Genomic DNA, 22,099 nt, shown 5'->3' on the forward strand with positions numbered 1-22,099 from the left:
TCACAATGCTTTGCACACACATACAAAAACTCAAAAAGTTTTTTTAGGCATTCACAAATGTTCGATATGTGCCCCTTTACTGATTCGGCAGACATCAAGCCGATAATCAAGTTCCTCCCACACTCGGCGCAGCATGTCCCCATCAATAAGTTCGAAAGCATCGTTGATGCGAGCTCGCAGTTCTGGCACGTTTCTTGGTAGAGGAGGTTTAAACACTGAATCTTTCACATAACCCCACAGAAAGAAATCGCATGGGGTTAAGTCGGGAGAGCGTGGAGGCCATGACATGAATTGCTGATCATGATCTCCACCATGATCAATCCATCGGTTTTCCAATCTCCTGTTTAAGAAATGCCGAACATCATGATGGAAGTGCGGTGGAGCACCATCCTGTTGAAAGATGAAGTCGGCGCTGTCGGTCTCCAGTTGTGGCATGAGCCAATTTTCCAGCATGTCCAGATACACGTGTCCTGTAATGTTTTTTTCGCAGAAGAAAAAGGGGCCGTAAACTTTAAACCGTGAGATTGCACAAAACACGTTAACTTTTGGTGAATTGCGAATTTTCTGCACGAATGCGTGAGGATTCTCTACCGCCCAGATTCGCACATTGTGTCTGTTCACTTCACCATTAAGAAAAAATGTTGCTTCATCAATGAAAACAAGTTTTGCACTGAACGCATCCTCTTCCATGAGCTGTTGCAACCGCGCCGAAAATTCAAAGCGTTTGACTTTGTCATCGGGTGTCAGGGCTTGTAGCAATTGTAAACGGTAAGGCTTCTGCTTTAGCCTTTTCCATAAGATTTTCCAAACCGTCGGCTGTGGTACATTTAGCTCCCTGCTTCCTTTATTCGTCGATTTCCGCAGGCTACGCGTGAAACTTGCCCGCACGCGTTCAACCGTTTCTTCGCTCACTGATTTCCCCTTACAGAGGCATCCAGAAGCTTTAAACTGTGCATGCCATCGCCGAATGGAGTTAGCAGTTGGCGGATCTTTGTTGAACTTCGTCCTGAAGTGTCGTTGCACTGTTATGACTGACTGATGTGAGTGCATTTCAAGCACGACATACGCTTTCTCGGCTCCTGTTGCCATTTTGTCTCATCGCGCTCTCGAGAGCTCTGGCGGCAGAAACCTGAAGTGCGGCTTCAGCCGAACAAAACTTTATGAGTTTTTCTACGTATCTGTAGTGTGTCGTGACCATATGTCAATGAATGGAGCTACAGTGAATTTATGAAATCGCTTCAATCATTTGTAATAGCCCTGTACATTCCATGTTTGACAAACACCAATACAACCTCATGCACATCAACTGTACTACTAGATCACACAATCTTAATCCCTTAGAACATCTCTGGGACTATTTGGAAAAACTAATGAAACTCAGCAATCAATATTAGAGCAATTAGGTAGGTGTATGGGATCCAGTCGTCAAAGAGTGGCTTCAGCTAATTATAACAAACCATGAAGAAATTTGTAGGCTCTCTTCTTAATCTAATTAAGGTTGTTATCGAGGCTAGATACGGTTTTATATGGTATTACCATGATGTCATATGGGATGACTAATTTTGTATCTTGTGTGCTATTAGCATTACCAGCTACAACAAAACTAATTTAATATGTTGATATGGTTCACTAGTCACAAAAGATATTTACACTATCTGTCACTTTTTTTATCTTTGCTTCCACTGTCTGTTTGTGGTATGAAAGGTTAACACAAGCTTACCCTCCATGGTCCAGCATGAGGTGCTGGTGAGTCCGGTGGATCAACAGGCAATTCCAAATTAGTCCATGTATCATGGCTATCAGGAAAGTAGTACCAATGAAGTAATACTGATCGGTCACGTTTCATAACAGGGCGTGCATACTCTTCTTCCAATGGATCGCATGGGGGATAGATTATGTGTGTTGCTTCTTCTTCATTATCTGACACATTACATAAGACATTTAAAAGACACCACAGTTTTGTTTCAAGGCACACTATAACTTAACAAATTTTGAAAAAGGAACATTCATTCTACACAATCATGTACTTCAAAGCAATATGTTTCTCCGCTAAAAATATTATATTTGGTTAGGCTAGTAACACAATATACAACATACACTTCAGGATTTTAGAGCACCATGGTAACAAAATGAGTGAAGTCATTTAGGAAACCAGCATGAGAATGTGGAGGAGAAGGGGGAGGGAGAGAGGGAGAAGAAGAGGAAGAGGGAGAGGAGGGGGGGGAGAGAGAGGGGGGGAGTAGAGGGAGGAGGGGTGCAACATGTTACACATGAGTGGGAGTTCTGTACTGGAAAGAGTACAAAATTGTTTGCAGTATTAACATCGCATAGAAGTGCAATAATTTCTTAGTACAACTTTTAATTAGGAACAACAAAATTTCACATAGATGATAATGTTAAAAATAATGTGAAATCAGTAGTTTTTAGTGGTACTGTGTAAGATAAGCTGTTTTCTTTTACGAGTTATTGCAAAAATTGGCATCTTCCCTGAACATGTATAAAAACATCGTAAAGCAGTTTACTAATATTGCTAACTGATATTTACTGAATGTTGAAAGTGGTTTTTGACTTTTTTCTTAAGGCGACTGGGGGTTGCATGTAATCTTAAAATAACAGTTCATTTCCTGCATAAACAATTATGGCTTTAGATACAATATTAAACAAAAATACCCTGATTTCAATTACCAGTTTTGAGTCACTAATGTCACATTTTGTGACATGTTTTGTGAAGCATATCAACAAAAATGATGCAAACCATCAATCACAATGTATATTTGCATAGTATGCAATTATAAATACAAAAATCACCAAATATGTAAAACATGTAAATCATAACATGGCACCTGTTTGGCTTCCCTCTATCAGCCTACTGATGTTGTGATGAAGGCAGTTTGTCTTCACTGCAAAATATAGACACTGGATATCTGCTTTCACAATATAATGATATGGTGATGACATGATATCTCGGAAGAGAATTCTGAAGTTTTGAAAAATTGTCAAGTGTATGACTGTAGAGTTACCTTTCTATAACTGATTATATTTAATAGGATTAACATTAATAACGTAAATTAACGTCATGTTGATAGCAATACAAATAAATTAATTGATGTATTCAAAATCAAAATACACCTATCAAACTAAAACAATAAAATAATGACACAAAATAAATAACATATACTACTTCAAAAGTAAGCTGTGAGAAGATACCACCAAAAATTCACAATAATACCACAAGTGGAAGAAAGTAACATTTAAACTGGCAAAAAAGAGCACTGAAATTGGCCAAAAAAAATATCACAATTGGCACAAAAAGTGGTCCACAGAACATAGTACTTTTTTCTTGTCCCAATTTACAACAGAAATTTAATTGCTTAAATCAACATAAAATCAGTACTAATTATTTATTCACTAGAAAACATGAATCTTACATTTCTTGCTTCATGCACTCATGTGCTTACTATAGTCAAGCCTAGGTCTCCCGCCATAATTTTTATCTCCCCACTCTTCCCTACATTATCCAGCAGACAAATCCTTGACATCTCAGGATGTGCCCTATCATCCAATCCCTTCTCTTACTCAAATTGTGCCCTGAAAAATTCTTTTCTCTTCAGTTCTATTCAGGAATTCTTCATTAGTTATTTAATCTTCAACTTTCCCCTGTAGCACCACAGTCCAAAAGTTTCTATTATATTCTTACCTGAACTATGTATCATGCTCTTTTAATTTTCGTGTCTCATTTCTTAATTTAAATTCCTCAGCATGGCACTGCTCTTGTTTTACTTTTGTTGGTGTCTAATAACCTCTTTTTGAAACATTATACATTCCATCCAACTGAACTTCCACGTCCTTTGCCATATCTAACAGAATTAAAATGCTACAGGAAACCTCTAAGATTTTATTTCTTCCCCCTTTACTTTTATCCTCCAACCAAGATTCCTCATTGGTTACTTTTACTGTCTGCTGAACATACAGACTGACTAATATTGGGGAACAATTATAGATCTGTCTCACTCCCTTCTCAGCTATTGCTTCTCTTTCATACACTTCAATGTCATTACAATCTGGTTTCTGTACAAGCCACGCATAACCTCCCTCCCTAGATTTTAAGTCTGGCACCTTCAGAATTCTGAAGCATATATTGCGGCCAATGAAGCCAAAAACTTCAGCTAAATCTAGAAATCCTATAAACATGGGTTTTCTTTTCTTCTAGTGTGTTCATAAATTGCTCCACAACTCACGCAGCTTCCCCAAGTCGATTTCTATCAATTTTTCCATTCTTCTGGAAATAATTCATATCAGTATTCTGCAGCCATGGCTTATTAAGTGGATGGTTTTGTAATATCCCCAACTGTTTTTACCAGTATTCTTTGTCACCGAGATTATTAAATACTTCTTGAAGTCCATGGGCATTTCACCTCTCTCATATTTCTTGCATACAATATGAAACAGTTTTGTCATGGCTGGGTCTCCCAATAATCTACGTATTTCATCTGTTCCAGATGTCTGGTTTCAACTTACATCTTTTAGTGTCCTGTCACCAGTGTTGTTTTTCCCAGTGAGAACCTCCTTCTGAATAGTTCCCCCATAGAGATCCAAATAATGGACTCCTTTACCTGTGGAATACATTACTTGAGAGGATGCCATCACCATTGAACTAAACAGTAAAGCTGCATATCCACAAGAAATATTATGGGTGTAATTGTCCCTCACTTTCTGCCATTCACAGTTCCAGCATAACTAGGCCAAGTTAGTTAATATTACAAGACAAAATCTGTCAGTCATTCAGCTATTTTGCTCCTACAGCTACTGAAAAGATTGCTCAGCCCACACCAGGAACCACATGTTAGTCTGGCCTCTCAACAGTTACCCCTCCAATGTAGTTGCACATTTGGTACAGCAATCTATGTAACCCGTATCATTAAAGCCTACAAACCACTCCACATGGCAAGGTTCATTGTTTTTGTGGTATTTGGGAGGGGATTCATAATTTGTGTATCAATGTCATATGTCAAGCCTTGTTTCACATATGGTGGCAATGCGATGTTCACCATACCTGTGATGTTAGAGAGACATTATATTTTACAACGTTCTGAAATCGATAAAAATTTTCTAAATCTGAACAGATGCATGTTGAGTGAACTGTGGAATATTTATATAAATACAGCTTTTACTGGGCAATTTTGACTCTAATGCTAATGATTTTTTTATATTTCACCCACAGTGCTCTTGTTTTAACAACCTTTCCACTGAAAAAAGTGATATAAATGAATGTGGGTTTTACAGGCTCTATTTTCGTAAACAACTATCAGAAATTACAATAAAATATCATACACAACTTCCTGTTGTCTATTTATCTTGCACTGTGAAGATTACAAGTTTGCAATTAGAGGTTGCAAACATCTTATCCTCACAGCAGACTATGTTCTCTTTTTATACAGAAGATTGAGCGACAAAAATCTTTATGACTCCTGACCTGTGATTGATCCCTGGTGTCTTTTTATAATGTCTTTAATTTTTCCCTGGAGAGCTTTATCAACATCTGATCTGACATAAACAATTGGCATTGTCAAGCATTTGTTCTGTATCAGCACTTTCTCCACATTCATGAACATTTCGACATTCCTGTCCATACGAGAAGGAGACTGAAATAGAAAATAAATTAATATTAAGAACATTAGATAAATATTTGATTGTTTCTCTTGACTGAACAACACACACACACACACACACACACACACACACACACACACACCAATTCTGTTTTCCACTAATTGTTATGTAGTATCAAAATATTTTGTTTCATGGCTTCTAAATGGGAGGTGTCATCCTCATACTTATTATCTGCCTTTGAATGGTGAGCAATATTGGCACCCCATCTCTCGCATATGGATACACTAAAAGAGGATAATGAAAGATCTGTAGTTGGGAAAATCTGTCCATTTAATACAACAGGTAGATCCCCAAGGCTATTTTAATAGTCGAGGCTGATGCGCTTATTCTCTGCTCAATCAAATATTTTCTTCTAAACACATGACCACAATATTTAGACAACTTCTAAGCAATGTAGAATCATGTACACATTTCTGTTCTTCCTTTCAATCACACAAATATGATGATCAAAAGAGTTTTTGGGTGCTTGATACTTAGGTCTTTAGTGCTCACACTAAAACAGTGAGAGATAAATGTAATTACTGTAACATGGTCAAACTTTAGAAGTTTCTGCTACAACATATACAAAAAATTCCACAAAAATTTGCACTTATGAGTACTGTAGGGGATTCTGATTATGTCAATTCTTCAAACTTTTTATAAATTATTGGGGAAGTAAGTATAATACTTCAAGGATACATGTGGCTGATTGATCACTCAGCTAAAAGAGAATATGGGAAGTTCAGGCTTGAGTCTGAACAAATCACAAAATTTTAAAATCTGTGCTGTTCCCCAAGTGGTAATGTGGACAGTCTTTTCGACAAATTAACTGAAGTCCTGCAAAGAGGCCAAAACTTGTATGTGGAGACATGAATATTTACACAGGTGTTGGTGAAATTAGTAATAATGCTCTAAACATTCTAAATATTTTTGGCTTGGCACATATGGTAAACATTGCTACTAAGGTATCATTAAGTTCAGAATCAGACTTAGACCACCTACTTAGAAATATTGACAGGGAAAATTGTAAAGTATAAATAAGAGACTTTGGTTTTTCTGGTCATTACTGACACATAATAAAGCTAAAAACACGCTTAGTGAAAAGCTACAGAACTACAAGCCTGCAAAAGGACCTAATCAGAATATAAGATACGTACTTTTTTCTTGGTCATTGCAAAATAAAATTTGGGATGAAAGGGGTATGAAAAAACAATGTAAATACTAAGTTCTCTAAAATCTGCAAACCGTTTGCATTAATTTTTGAGAAGACACTCCCAAAAGGAGTCACTTCAACAGCAGCAGCCAAGGAAAATAGATGGAGAACTATGGCTATAAGAAAATTCTCTCAAACACTTAAGTTTCTCAGTTCTTTACAAAAGCACTACACTAATACATACCTCCTACACTACCGTCACAGGTATAAAAAAAAATATTCTGGGAGGGTACTGCTTGCGGAAAAAACATTCAACGATAAAATAATGTATAATGCAGAAAACAAAAGCAAATTAGAATTGTATGTCATAAAACAGGAAACTGGCAAAGGTACACAAAGTATAACAACATACAAAACACAGATGGTGGTAAATAACAGAAAATCTGTAAATGACTATTTCTCTGGTATTGCAGAGAAGTTGCAAAATGGTTCAAATGGCTCTAAGCACTACGAGACTTAACATCTGAGGTCATCAGTCCCCTAACTAACCTAAGGACATCACACACATCCATGCCCAAGGCAGGATTCGAACCTGTGACCGTAGCAGCACAGCGCTTCTGGACTGAAGAACCTAGAACCGCTTGGCCACAGTGGCCGGAGAGAAGTTGCAAGAAAATATTCAAGGAACTCCTGTAGCACCCACATTGACTTACCCAGCAGGAATCGTAACGCTGTTTCCCACAAAGGAAAGTGAAATCATAAAGACAATACAGAAATTCAAAAATAAGAAGTCAGCAGGCATAGACGAGGTTCCAGTCTCTGTTCCAAAGGCATGCATAGTCAGCACACAAGCCCCATTAACAAATGTAGGCCCAATACATGAGTCTTTTAGTTCAGATATTTTTCCACAGCATCTGAAGCATGCACGAGTTGTGGCATTACTAAGAAAGAAAACTTGGAGAGAACTGAAAACTACAGGTTTTCACTAATGTCCGCATCTTCAAAAATAAGTGAAACAATCGTGAAAGACAAAATAATGAATAAATACAACCTTTTAATGAATATAATAGAGGGAAACATTCCACCTTTTAATGAAATACAGTTCAGTTTCCAAAGTGGTAGGCATGGCCATTACAGAGTTCACAAAAGTGGTACTTGAAGCTCTTGACAAGGATGACTGTGTTACAGACATACTTGTAGACTTGTCCAAAGCTTTTGAGATAGTTGACCATAAAATATGGCTAAACAAGCTAGAAACACTAAGTGTAAGGAGAGTAGCAAACTGATAGTTACAGTCTCATCATAAAAATGGGGTGCAAGTATTATAGATATTTCACACATCTGCTGCTGATTTTTTTTTTTAATAAAACAAGTGTCAGAGAAGAAACATATAAACATGGATGTTCCTCTGGGTAATGTTCTGTATCCAATTCTGTTCTTAATATATATCAATGACTTTACAGGCTTTATAAGATGATTGAAGATGTTTACCATTGGCCAATATGTAGTAAAAACAAAAAGTTTTTAAGGGATGAATATTGATTGTCAGTTAACATGGAACATGGAATGAACACACAAAGATACCAGCAAAAAGAATGTAATCAGCATGTTCTGCACTTAGGATACTATCATCACTTTATAGCAGGCACTACCTTGTGGAGACATACTATTGCTATGTACGCTCAATTAGTAGCTATGGGATTCTTTTCTAAGGATTGAAGACAAAGAACGCATGGACAGTTTTTGTACTGCAAAAAAAAAAAAAAAAAAGGGCCAGAATATAACAACAACAACAACAACAACTACTACTACTAGTAGTAGTAGTAGTAGTAGTTGGGCTCATTGTAATAATTTGTTTACAAATTTGACAATGGAAAATCAAGGATGGAATGTAACAATATTATGAGAAGGAAAGTTGCCAATCACCATATAGTAGAGATGCTGAGTGGCAGATAGGCACAACAAAAAGACTCTCACAATTGTGAGAACCTTTTTGTTGTGCCTATCTGCGACTCAGCATCTCTGCTATATGGTGAGTGGCAACTTTCCTTCTCATAATATTGTTTAAAAAGTTGAGTATCCTTAATGTACAAAATGAGTACATCTGCCATTTTTTGTGCATACCAGTGAAAACATTACTTAGCTTTCAGTAATATTTCTACAACACATCCATGGGACAAGACCCACTTTGGACATCCATTTACCAAGAAAAAACAAACAAAAAATTCAAAACAGCATTTTCTATCGGGGAATAAAATTGTGTAATAAAGTGCCCAAGGAGATGAAAAATGTTGCTAAAAACATTTTTTGTAAGTAATGCAAATTACACAAATAAAAATTAATTACAGGAATCACAGTAGTTGTTAATAATGAAAGGGACAACAATATCACTCTGTCACATTACAATACAGGATCACAATGTAATACTTTTACAAGAAAATCATTTGCCAAGATCTGTAGTGCATGATACTAATGTCTCACCATTCTACTGAGTTCAACACCTCACCCATTATTGGGGGATGACGGCTAAGTTTTTCAGGTGGAGAGACAGAAGGGCATAAAGATGTCCTTGGGGCACAGTTGCACATTTATGGCATCACAGTCAAGTTTTCTGAACAGAGTGGAGTTAGTGCAAGTGTCACAGTAGCTCAAGGTCAAACTTCGGGGTGAATGTGGTAAGTTTGAGGGTGAAATCATCATGTTAAAAACACAGTTGAAAAAACAGAAAAAAATGAAATGAGTCTGATACAGCACAGTATTTAGTAAAATGACATATCGTGAACATAGCAAGAAAGCCATCTGAAGAAGAATGCTTTCTCCTGTAAAAATGTTTTACTCTCATCATCAAACATTGGCACAAAACTGAGGAGTTATTTTCCAAAACTGTATACATGAATCACGCCATTTTGTGAATGGAAATTATGAGTCATGTGGAAAAATGAGTAGGATAAATTGGCGGCATTTAAAATATGATGTTGTTAGAAAAGGATATTAAAGATATGTGGACAGATAAAAATACAAAATTATTTAGTACTAGAAGTTACAGGCAAAGAAAGGTTTACAGCGAATAAATATCAAAAGCAAGTTCATAGTTAATATTGGTAGGTATCAGACAGTGACTAGTCCTTAGCCACTGCTCCCTACTTACTTGAACTATAAGTGATTTGCTCATTTTACATGGGAATGCTGGCTTTCACCCAATCGTGCTGACAAGTCTTTCTCACAAAATCAGCTGAGTAATATCTTCATTTTGGGGTAATGTTTCTACAAGTTTCTTACTTGACATCTTCTGGTGAAGTGTTTGACTTATAACAGATGCTACTAATTATCTTTTTCAGATCACACCATTCGCATTCCAGAACCGCACCAGGTGGGCAAATAACATGCACTCAGAAGGAAAATCCCAGGTTGTGCAGGTAGAGATGGTGGGGGAGTAGCCACACGCCAAACCCAAGGGCCATCTATCCATTGCTGGCATTTGAATCAGGGAATACTTCTGGGAAATTTTTGATAACACATCATCCCAAATGGAGACAAGATGGAAGCCACCGTCTCTGTCAACAAGATGTTCATGTACTCTATTGCTTCCCACAAACCCCTGCTGCAAAATAGCACTTTTGTGTTTTCGAAATTGAATGAGTGCACCTTGCAGGTGCTATGCTTGGCTATAGCTAATTTGCCTTTGTAACTGAGTTGGGTGGCCACATTCATAAATGATACCATACACGCCAAGTGTTCTTAGTCCTAAGGGATCTTTTACAGAGCCAAGCAAGGGCGTAATTGTGCATTTTGTAATTACCCAAAATATTTTCACTCCTTACACCATTCTAACGTTGTTCCTCAATTTACAGTGTGCTGTCTATTTAGAGATAGAGAACGACAAAAAACTGACTTGGAAGTGCAAGAGAAACAAGAGGACACCTTTCATTTGCACTCCTCCTCATGCTGAAAGTGATCAGTATCCCAACACCAATGATGTCAACAAAAACTGAGCATAACCTGGTATTTTTAAGGGTCAGGATTTGAAATTTACATCACTTTTACACAAAAGAACCACAACTGCAGTCATCTGGAGCATGTCAAAACACATGGAATCAAGCTACCAACTATAGACACAAAATCTTTGTACACTGTTTATAAATTTCACACTTTGTACCATACCTTAAGCCCTTAACAGTGTTACACACACATAAACAATTCACTTATTCTCACAATATTGATACACATCTTGCACACTAATATTCCTAGAATAATTTTCATCTTCTTCTTTAGGTTGAGCCAAATGGTTATTGGTGTTTTAACTCATAACTTGACACAATTACAATAGCAAGACTCTTCCATCCAAAATTAATACATTTGCGCTACAAGTTCTAGAACATATGAACCAAGAAAAAATACCTGAAAATCAAATCGTCTCCAACCTTGGTCACTTTTGAATTTGTAAACTGTGGCCAAGATGTGACATAGTGCTCCTCCAGGCTTGAAATCCAAGAAACATCGCATCTGTGAAATGAAATTGGTTATTTAATAAAATGAACTCTGAAAATGACAAGTCATACACGTACAAAAAATATATTTTTTAGTTTACTTACTGGAAGTCTAGTAAGTGGAGGTTTGCTGACATTTTTGCCAAGATTGTCCTCCTGGAATTGGATAAGCTGAATAACAAGGGCTGCTAGGCCTTTATTTGTTGGTGGATCTGTCTGAATATACTGCACAAAAAAAATTACAAATAGAAAGTAATATAGGCCAATATGCAACAAATACAGAAAAAATTCCTAACTAGAATATTACCCATTAACTTTCAAGCAGCTGCAAGATAAGATTAAAAATATATGCCTTTAAACAATTCCTCTAAGCTATCAGAAATTTGACAGAGGATATAATAAACAAAATTAGTAAGCTATAATCACAGTTGTTATGGCAGATAATAAATGGTAACAATAAAAGTAAACAAGCCTTAATACATCCAAGTTACCATCATGTATACTGCCCTAACAACTGCCAGCATATCATTTGTTGCAGTAGGCAAGAAACTCAAATCCACCAAGATAGAAACTGAAGCTGTATGTGAGACTGTTAGGGCAAGACTCAGTATCAGGGTTGGGCATAAAATAATTGGATCCTTCTATTACCCACCAGACTCATCTCCTGATGTAACTGAGAACTTGAGGGGAAACCACAGTTCACTTGTACATATGTTCCCCGATCACACTGTAATCATCGGTGGGCACTTTAATCATCCAACAGTTAACTGGGAAAATTACAGTTTTGTTAATGGTGGGCATGATAAGACATCCTGTGAAACATTACTAAATACCTTCTCAGAAAACTTCCGAGAACTCATGATGGAAATATATTGCATCTGATGGCAACAAATAGACTTGACCTCTTTGAGTATGCCCACATTGAAAGTGGTATCAGTGACCACGATGCGGATGTGGCAACAATGATTACTACGGAACGAAGGACAACTAAACCAAGCAGAAAGATATGTGCGCTCAGTAAACCAGATAAAAAAATCAGTAGTATCGTATCTCAATGAGGAACTTGAAACTTTTAATACAAGGCAGGAGCATGTAAAGGGCCTCTGCCTCAAGTTTAAAAGAATAGTTGACCATGCACAGGATAGATATGTAACCAGAAGAGTAGTTCATAAAGGAAGGGAACCTCCATGGTATACAGTACCTGTAAAGAATCTTCTAAAGAAACAGAGATTACTTCATGATAGGTGAAAAATAAAGCATGAGCTATAGATAGAGAGCTGCTGAATGTAACATGTTTGGCCACAGAACCCCGAGAAATTCTGGTTGTATGTAAAAGCTGTCAGCAGCACCAAAGTTAAGGTACAGTCCCTACCTAAGCAGACAGGAACTAAAACTGAGAGTGGTAAAACAAAAGCTGAAGTGCTTAACTCCATTTTCAAACGTTCCTTCACAAAATAAAACCAAGGAGAATTGCCCCAATTTAATCCTCATACCACCGGAAAGATGAAAGAAGTAAGCATCAGTGTTAGTGGTGTCGAGAAACAGCTGAAATCATTAAAACTGAACAAAAGTCCAGGCCCCGATGGAATCTCTGTCAGATTCTATACTGAATTTGCAGCTGGGTTAGCCTCTCTTTTAACTATAGTCAATCACAGATCCCTCAAATGAAAAACCACGCCCAGTTCTTGGAAAAAGGCACAGTTCACACCTGTCTAAAAGAAGGGCAGTAGAAGTGATCCACAAAACTATCATCCATTTATTTATTTATTTAGTGTATGGCATTACATATACAGAGTGACTAGCTAGTGTGCGGATCCGATTAATTGTTTTCCAGGCACATCGAGTTAGCTCCATACCGGCTGGTCTTGTGTTGGGTCTTTGGACGGTCTGATGTTCCTCATGGGCAATAATGTTCCACATTTCTGTCCACTTTTTGTTGATACCGAAAGTAGCTGCCTGTAGCGATTCTGCCAGTAGGACAGATGGCTGCCTAGATTTTAATCAGTTCATTTGGAGTGCAGGAACGTCAGAGTGCATTGGAAGCTTGGGGATTTTAAGTAATTTTTGGTATTCCTTGAGGAGGGCACTCTTTCTTCAGAGGTCTGGTAGCGCAATGCTACTTAGAGGCGGTAACCAGTATAGAGGACTAGATTTGATGCAGCCTGTTATTGTCCTCATTGCTGCGTTTAGCTCCAGGTCAAGTTTTCTCACACGTGTGCTATTGAGGCACACTGGGGCACAGTATTTGGCAACAGAATAGACCAGCCCTAGGGCAGCGTATCGCAGTGTTGTAGCTCTCAGATTCTGTATGATGTTATTGCGTGATCTCAGCTTTGCTGTGGTGTTTTCTATGTGCTTCCTGTAAGAGAGGGTTCTATCAAGCGTCACTCCTAGATATTTTGGAGAGTCTTGGTGGTGAAGAACCTGACCATTAAAGGTGACATTCAACTTCACATTGGACATTCTGTTGTTAAGGTGAAAGCAGCTGACTTCAGTCTTCATTGGATTTGGTATCAGTCTCCACTTTATGAAGTATTTGTCTATTGTGCTGATCTGTGCATAGGATCTCCTCATCAGCTGGGTGGCCAAGGCCACATCGTCTGCATAGATCTACTTCCTTGATTCTGTTTCAAGGAGGTCAGATGTATACAAGCTGAACAGGATTGGCACCAAAACTGAGCCTTGAGGAAGACCATTATTAAGTTTCTTCTGTCTGCCTAGTTGGTTGCCAAGGACTACTTGGTAGCATCTCTCAAATAGCATGTTGTTTATGAGCCTGATTGTGATTTGGCAGTGTATGATACTGGCGAGTTTGTACAAGAGTCCTGACATTTTAAGGTGACGTTGGAATCCAGCTTCTACATGTGTAGTTAAGCTGAGCACTTGGTCTGCACAGCTTCTCTTTGGTCTGAATCCTGCCTGTTCAATAGGAATAACTTCATGGGTCTTTGGAGCAATTTGGTTGAGAATGACTTTCCAAAAGCTTGTAGGAGCAGCTCAGGAGGGCGATTGGGCGATAGCTAGCAGTTTTTGTCACTGGATTACCCAGCTTCAGTATTGCTATGATTTTTGTTTTTTGAAGGCTTTTGGCATGTTCCCTGATAGCATAATATTAGCGACGAAACTTGCAAGCAAACTACGAGTCCTGTTTCCACAATTGATGAGGAACTCTGGGTGTATCCCATCAAATCCTAGAGCTTTGACTTTGTTCATTTCTTTGATTGCTGCAGTGATCTCATCTTCGGATTACTCTGATTTATTGGGTGCCTTCTGCTTCAGGTTTATAAGCTTTTTATTAACCGTTCTTGAGTGTGGCTCCTGTGGGGGTGCTTAGGAGAGAGACTTTATTCTGTTTGCATTTTGGTCTGGCGTTACTTCAGGATCTTTTCGGGTGGGTGGTCGACTTCCTCCCAGTTTTATCAAGAGGTTCCACACCTCTCTGCTTGACCTCTTAAAATCCAAACCTCCTGTTTTTCGTTCCCAGCACTCTTTACGAGCTTTATCAAGGTGTTTTAGGAGTTCTGCAGCAGTTCCGCTGTCATTTGTGGTTAAATAGAACTGATACAGTTCTTCGTAGTCATTACTCCAGCCTGGGATACATTCTCTCTGGAATCCTCTAGACATGGATTTTTTTGCTGTTGTTAGAACTGCTCCGACGAATCTTTCATAATTTTCACTTAGTTGGGGGGATCCATCTGATCACTGTATCAAGTTCTTTGGAAAATTTAGTCCAGTCTGCTTTACTGAAGTTCATTCTTGGTCTAGGCATTGATGTGATTACAGGAATTTGAATTCCTACGTCTAGAATTACTGGCCAGAGTTGGCTTTTTGGGAAACCTCCAAGGACTGTCCTTACTGTACATAAAGATTGTCCCTGGGAGTCCTATGTTACAAAACATAGGTCAGGGTTGGAATCCTTGTTCCAGGCTGCCGATTTAAATGATCCCTTGTCCCTGGAGTCAAAAACTAGGCTAAGGACCTGGCAAATTGGGCTGAACATAACTATCATCCAATATTCTTGACATAGATTTGTTGTAGAAACTTAGGACATATTCTGAGCTCAAACATAATGAGCTATCTCGAACAGAATGACCTCCTCACTGCGAACCAGCATGGATTTTGAAAACATTGATCACATGAAACCCAATTTGTACTTTTCTCACATGGCATACTGAAAGCTTTGTATAAAAGCAACCAGGTAGATGCAGTATTTCTTGACTTCCAAAAAGCATTTGATTCAGTAGCACACTTACATTTATTGTCAAAAGTACAGTCATTTGGGATATCAAGTGAAATTTGTGACTTGATTGAGGATGTTTTGTTAAGGAGGACACAGTTATCTTGGATGGAGAGTCATAGCCATAGGTGCAGAAGTAACTTTGAGTGTGCCCCAAGGAAGTCTGTCGGGATCCTTTCTGTTAAAGTTGCATATTAATGACCTTGCAGACAATATTAACACCCTAAAATCAGGATTTCTGCTGATGATGCAGTTATCTGTAATGAAGTACTGCCAGAAAGAAGCTGCATAAGAATTCCGTCAGGCCTTGATAAGATTTCAATGTGGTGCAGATATTGGCAACTAGCTCTAAAAGTTCAGATATACACTCCTGGAAATGGAAAAAAGAACACATTGACACCGGTGTGTCAGACCCACCATACTTGCTCCGGACACTGCGAGAGGGCTGTACAAGCAATGATCACACGCACGGCACAGCGGACACACCAGGAACCGCGGTGTTGGCCGTCGAATGGCGCTAGCTGCGCAGCATTTTTGCACCGCCGCCGTCAGTGTCAGCCAGTTTGCCGTGGCATACGGAGCTCCATCGCAGTCTTTAACACTGGTAGCATGCCGCGACAGCGTGGACGTGAACCGTATGTGCAGTTGACGGACTTTGAGCGAGGGCGTATAGTGGGCATGCGGGAGGCCGGGTGGACGTACCGCCGAATTGCTCAACACGTGGGGCGTGAGGTCTCCACAGTACATCGATGTTGTCGCCAGTGGTCGGCGGAAGGTGCACGTGCCCGTCGACCTGGGACCGGACCGCAGCGACGCACGGATGCACGCCAAGACCGTAGGATCCTACGCAGTGCCGTAGGGGACCGCACCGCCACTTCCCAGCAAATTAGGGACACTGTTGCTCCTGGGGTATCGGCGAGGACCATTCGCAACCGTCTCCATGAAGCTGGGCTACGGTCCCGCACACCGTTAGGCCGTCTTCCGCTCACGCCCCAACATCGTGCAGCCCGCCTCCAGTGGTGTCGCGACAGGCGTGAATGGAGGGACGAATGGAGACGTGTCGTCTTCAGCGATGAGAGTCGCTTCTGCCTTGGTGCCAAAGATGGTCGTATGCGTGTTTGGCGCCGTGCAGGTGAGCGCCACAATCAGGACTGCATACAACCGAGGCACACAGGGCCAACACCCGGCATCATGGTGTGGGGAGCGATCTCCTACACTGGCCGTACACCACTGGTGATCGTCGAGGGGACACTGAATAGTGCACGGTACATCCAAACCGTCATCGAACCCGTCGTTCTACCATTCCTAGACCGGCAAGGGAACTTGCTGTTACAACAGGACAATGCACGTCCGCATGTATCCCGTGCCACCAAACGTGCTCTAGAAGGTGTAAGTCAACTACCCTGGCCAGCAAGATCTCCGGATCTGTCCCCCATTGAGCATGTTTGGGACTGGGTGAAGCGTCGTCTCACGCGGTCTGCACGTCCAGCACGAACGCTGGTCCAACTGAGGCGCCAGGTGGAAATGGCATGGCAAGCCGTTCCACAGGACTACATCCAGCATCTCTACGATCGTCTCCATGGGAGAATAGCAGCCTGCATTGCTGCGAAAGGTGGATATACACTGTACTAGTGCCGACATTGTGCATGCTCTGTTGCCTGTGTCTATGTGCCTGTGGTTCTGTCAGTGTGATCATGTGATGTATCTGACCCCAGGAATGTGTCAATAAAGTTTCCCCTTCCTGGGACAATGAATTCACGGTGTTCTTATTTCAATTTCCAGGAGTGTATATGAAAAAATGGAGTATCCTATGGCTATACAAACGCCTGGGTGTAGCACTTTGTAGGGATATGAAATGGAATGATCACGTAGGTTCAGTCATGGGTAAGGCAGGCGGTAGACTTCAGTTTATTGGTAGAATACTGGGGAAGTGCAATCATCTTATAAATCACTAGTGCGACTGTTTCTACAATATTACTCAAGTGTCTCGGATCTGTACCAGATAGGACTGATAGGGAATACTGAACTTATACAGAATGGTCACGGGTTTGTTTAATCCATGGGAGAATGTCACAGAGATACTGAAGGAAGTGAACTGGAAGACTCTTGAAGATAGACCTACACTATCCCAAGAAAACCTATTAAAAAGTTTCAAGAACTGGCTTTAAATGATTACTCTAGGAATATACTACAATCCCCTACTTATTGCTCACACAAGGATTGTGAGGATAAGATTAGAACAATTACTGCACGCACAGAGCCATTCAAACAATCATTCTTCCCGCACTCCATAGATGAATGGAACAGGAAGAAATTCTAATAACTGGTACAGTGGGATGTACCCTGGGACAAGCACCTCAAGGTGGTTTGAAGAGGCAGATGTAGCTGTTGATGAAGATATTAATAGTCAAAAACTAACTGCCTCACACATGCTAATATGGAAGAAAGTTACATTGAAGTATATAACTATGTAAATAAATGGTATCTTGTTAAAATCATAAGGCAGAACCAACAGTGCATTCTAGCTTCACCAGGAAACCAACTGCACACATCTTTGCAATTCTGGTGCTCTGAGGAGTATGTGGCTACAGTTCTTGTGATCAATTGGTAAACATGTGCTCTGATTAAAGGTACTAAGGTCTACCACACAGTGACGGCTAAGTGTTTCACATTACCGTGCATGATTATATTTGATTGTAGTGTGTTTACAAAATGTTCATACACATAAATCCCATTAGTCATTGCTGTATAGCATTATTAAAGGTATGCTTTAAAAAAAAACCTGCAAAGTTGGAGAGTATAACATTACCAAATGGAACAGAGTTTGGCTGCAGTATATGCCTAACTACTATACCAGGCCTACGTCAAAATCATAGCTGCATAACAATGCACAGATTATTAACAATCAAGGTATATAACAAGTAATGCACAGACATATATTCATCTTAGCATCTTGTGTACAAGTCTGTGTGTCCTAATAAATTTTGAACTGCCATAATGCAAGCTAAGTTAGGAATATAATGCAATAAAATATAAAATGGGCCATATTAAAACCCAAATACTGTACACTGCTATGAATCAATTAATCCCAATCGTTAACAATAGTTTGACAAAAGTCTTCCACCTCGTGTGCAACATGTATGAGACACATGAAATGCCCTCAGACTAGAAGAGGAATATAATATTTCCAATTCCAAAGATAGCAGTTGCTGACAGGTGTAAACATTACTGAACTATCAGTTTAATTAGGTCATGGATGCAAAATATTAACAAGAGTTCTTTACAGAAGAAAGGAAAAATTGTTAGAAGCTGACCTTAGGGAAGATCAGTGGGGATTCCGGAGAAATATAGGAACACGCGAGGCAATACTGATCCTATGATAGGTACAGGAAAGGCAAACCTATGAGAGCATTTGCAGACTTAGAGAAAGCTTTTGACAACATTGTCTGAAACACACTCTTTGAAATGCTGAAGGTAGGAGGTGTAGAATACAGGGAGTGAAAGGCTATTTTCAACTTATACAGAAACCAGATGGCAGTTATAAGAGTGAAGGGGCATAAAAAGGAAGTAGTAGTTGAGAAGGGAGGCGACAGGGTTGTAGCCTATCCCCGATGTTATTCAATCTGTACACTGAGCACTCAGTAAAGGAAACCAAAGAAAAATTTGGAGTAGGAATTAAAGTTCAGGGATTGCTGATATCATTGTAATTCTGTCAGACAGAGCAAAGGATTTGGAAAAGCAGCTGAATGTAATGGACAGTGTCTTGAAAGGAAGATATAAGATGAACACCAACAAAAGCGAAACAAAGTCAAAGTAGAGAGGATATAAAATGTAGACTGGCAATGGCAAGAAAAGTGTTTCTGAAGAAGAGAAATTTGTTAACAATGAATATAGACTTAAATGTTAGGAAGTCATTTCCGAAGGTATGAGGTGTGTTTTTTAAATAAGTACCGTTTTGAAATTTAAAAAAACGTGCCAAGATATCTCAATAATTTTATTTTTACATGAAAGCCTGTACCTTAATCTACTTTCCTACATAATTTTCGTCAATACTGAGGCACCTGTCATAATGTTGTACCAGTTTTTGAATATCCTCCTCATAGAAGTCTGCTGCCTGACTTGTTAAGCACTGCATCACCACTGTTTTGACTTCGCCATGAAGACACTGACCTCCCAGGTGTTTCTTCAAGTGCAGGAAAAGATGGTAGTCACTGGGCACAAGATCTGGGCTGCATGGAGGATGATCTAGAGTTTCCTACCGAAAAGATGTGATGAGATCTTTGGTCTGATTCGCCACATGCGGACGGGCATTGTCTTGCAGCAAAACGATGCCCTTGCTCAACTTGCCACGTTTTTTGTTCTGAATTGAACGGCGCAGATTGCGAAATGTCTTACAGTAAGCTGCTGCATTGATTGTCTCATTACAAGGCAGAAATTCTACAAGCATTAATCCTTTTCTGTTCCAAAAAACTGTACACATGATTTTCTGGGCAGAAATTGTTTGCTTAAACTTCACTTTTCTGGGTGAATCTGAATGCCGGCATTCCATAGACTCTTGCTTTGATTGTGGTGTGACTTAGGCCACCCATGTTTCATCTTGAAGAAGCACCTGGGCGGTCATCGTCTTCAAGACGATGAAGTCAAAACAGTGGTGACGCAGTGGTTAACAACTCACGTGGCAGACTTCTATGAGGAGGGTATTAAAAAACTGGTACAACGTTATGACAAGTGCCTCAATATTGACGGAAATTATGTAGAAAAGTAGATTAAGGTACAGGCTTTCATGTAAAAATAAAATTATTGAGATATCTTAGCACGTCTTTCTTTAATTTCGAAATGGTACTTACTTAAAAAAACACACCTTGTATATGTCTGGAGCATAGCCATCCATGTACAGATGTGAAGTGAGGACAATAAACAGTTTGGACAAGAAGAGAATAGAAGCTTTTGAACTGGGGAGCCACAGAAGAATGCTGAAGATTAGGTGGGTAGGTCACATAACTAATGAGAAGGTACTGAATAGAATTGGGCAGGTAAGAAATCCATGGCACAACTTGACCAAAGGAAGGGATCATTGACGGGACACATTCTGAGACATTAAGGGATCACCAATTTAGTAATAGATGGAAATGTGGGAAATAAAAATCATAGAGGAAGACCAAGAGGTAAATAGAGTAAGCAGATTCAGAAGGATGTAGGCTGCAGTAATTATTCAGAGATGAAGAGGCTTGCACAGAATACTGTAGCATGGACAGCTGCATCAAACCAGTCTTCTGACTGAAGACCACAACACAACAATAGTTGTCACCAGAATTACTGTCGTGTACATAAAAATGCAATTGTCACAGAATTTTAAAAATGCAACTAAATGACTAGCCATTTTTATACAAAGCCACCAGTTAATTTCTTACATTAAAGGATAAAATAGTGCTACAAAATAATAATCTAATGCTATGTATGAATGCATAAAATAATATCCTAATGCCACATAGTAATCACAAACTCCCTCTGCATTTTTAGTATCTAGTCAGGAATTCTCCATTAACCAATTACTCCAGGTCTCCATGTATTCCATGTGTTCACTGAGAGAAGTTGTGTTTAAGGCTCTTTGTAAATATTTCTATTTTCTTTGTAACATAGAGTAATCTCCTTTTATTTACACTTATGTAGGACAGTGAGGTTCTTCTAATACCTATTGTATATTTCCGTTCTCTATGGAGAATGCAGAAAGATTAGTTATTTTTACTCATGAGTATTCCTTTCTGCAAGATGCTCTGAAACTGCCAATGAAATTAACCATGAAATGAGCCAGATCCATTAAAAATCCAAACTACCAATCCCTAACAGGACAAGAACTTGGAACAACAGCCTAAGTGCACTCCACAATAATCGTCTCCTCACTGTCCTTTCAGCTGACATAGGTAATCCAGCCATCAATTTAAAACAAGCTAAGTATGATGTGAACATCCTAATGATGTTGGACACCTACTATAGATTGCCTCAAGGGCCCAACCTCAACAATAATGAGGAAGACGCTGAAGCTACATAAGTAGTCATTGCTGGAAGACTGTGTCATCATGAATCTCCTCTCTCAGCCACCTACATAATACAAGTTTTATGGCATGCCAAAGACAAAGTACACATTACAAAGACAACATCAATCATCACTAATAAAACTGGATTTCAAACATACAGACTGCCACAACATCTTGCCAGTCTACTTACTTGAGATGTATGCCACTGTACGCAATACATAAAAAATACCATTGACATTATCAGCCAAATAAACTACCTGTGTCTCGGAGAAGCACTGATATGGTGTTCCCATCAAAAGGTCAATAGATCTGCTGCCCCCCATTCTTTGGTAATTGAACTGTTCAAGGACACTCTGACCTCATTTTAATTTGCACCTAGCAAAAGATATTTTGAGCACATGAATAGTGTTGCGATGGGCAAGCCATTAGCTTTTTCATGGAGAACACAGAGGATAGTGCCTTGTCTACTGAAAATCCATGTTTTTACTGCTATGCTGATGACAGAATCTTTGTCTTGCCCTTCCTTAACATCTTCATC

At 39.3% G+C, this 22,099-nt stretch overlaps 1 protein-coding gene across 2 annotated transcripts in view; it reads right to left on the reverse strand.

Annotated features, from left to right (window-relative positions):
* LOC124610508 (SWI/SNF complex subunit SMARCC2) overlaps positions 1-22,099 on the reverse strand; it is a 95,665-nt gene that overhangs the window by 60,097 nt on the left and 13,469 nt on the right. For both annotated transcript variants that reach the window (XM_047140165.1, XM_047140164.1), the window contains exons 2-5: positions 11,395-11,514; positions 11,201-11,305; positions 5,474-5,642; positions 1,721-1,920 (exon numbers count right to left, since the gene is read on the reverse strand). In XM_047140165.1, coding sequence (XP_046996121.1) covers positions 1,721-1,920; positions 5,474-5,642; positions 11,201-11,305; positions 11,395-11,514 — 594 coding nt within the window. The remainder of the gene's footprint in view (positions 1-1,720; positions 1,921-5,473; positions 5,643-11,200; positions 11,306-11,394; positions 11,515-22,099) is intronic.

This window comes from Schistocerca americana, chromosome 1, assembly GCF_021461395.2.
Source record: "Schistocerca americana isolate TAMUIC-IGC-003095 chromosome 1, iqSchAmer2.1, whole genome shotgun sequence".
Classification (NCBI taxonomy): Eukaryota; Metazoa; Arthropoda; class Insecta; order Orthoptera; family Acrididae; genus Schistocerca; species Schistocerca americana.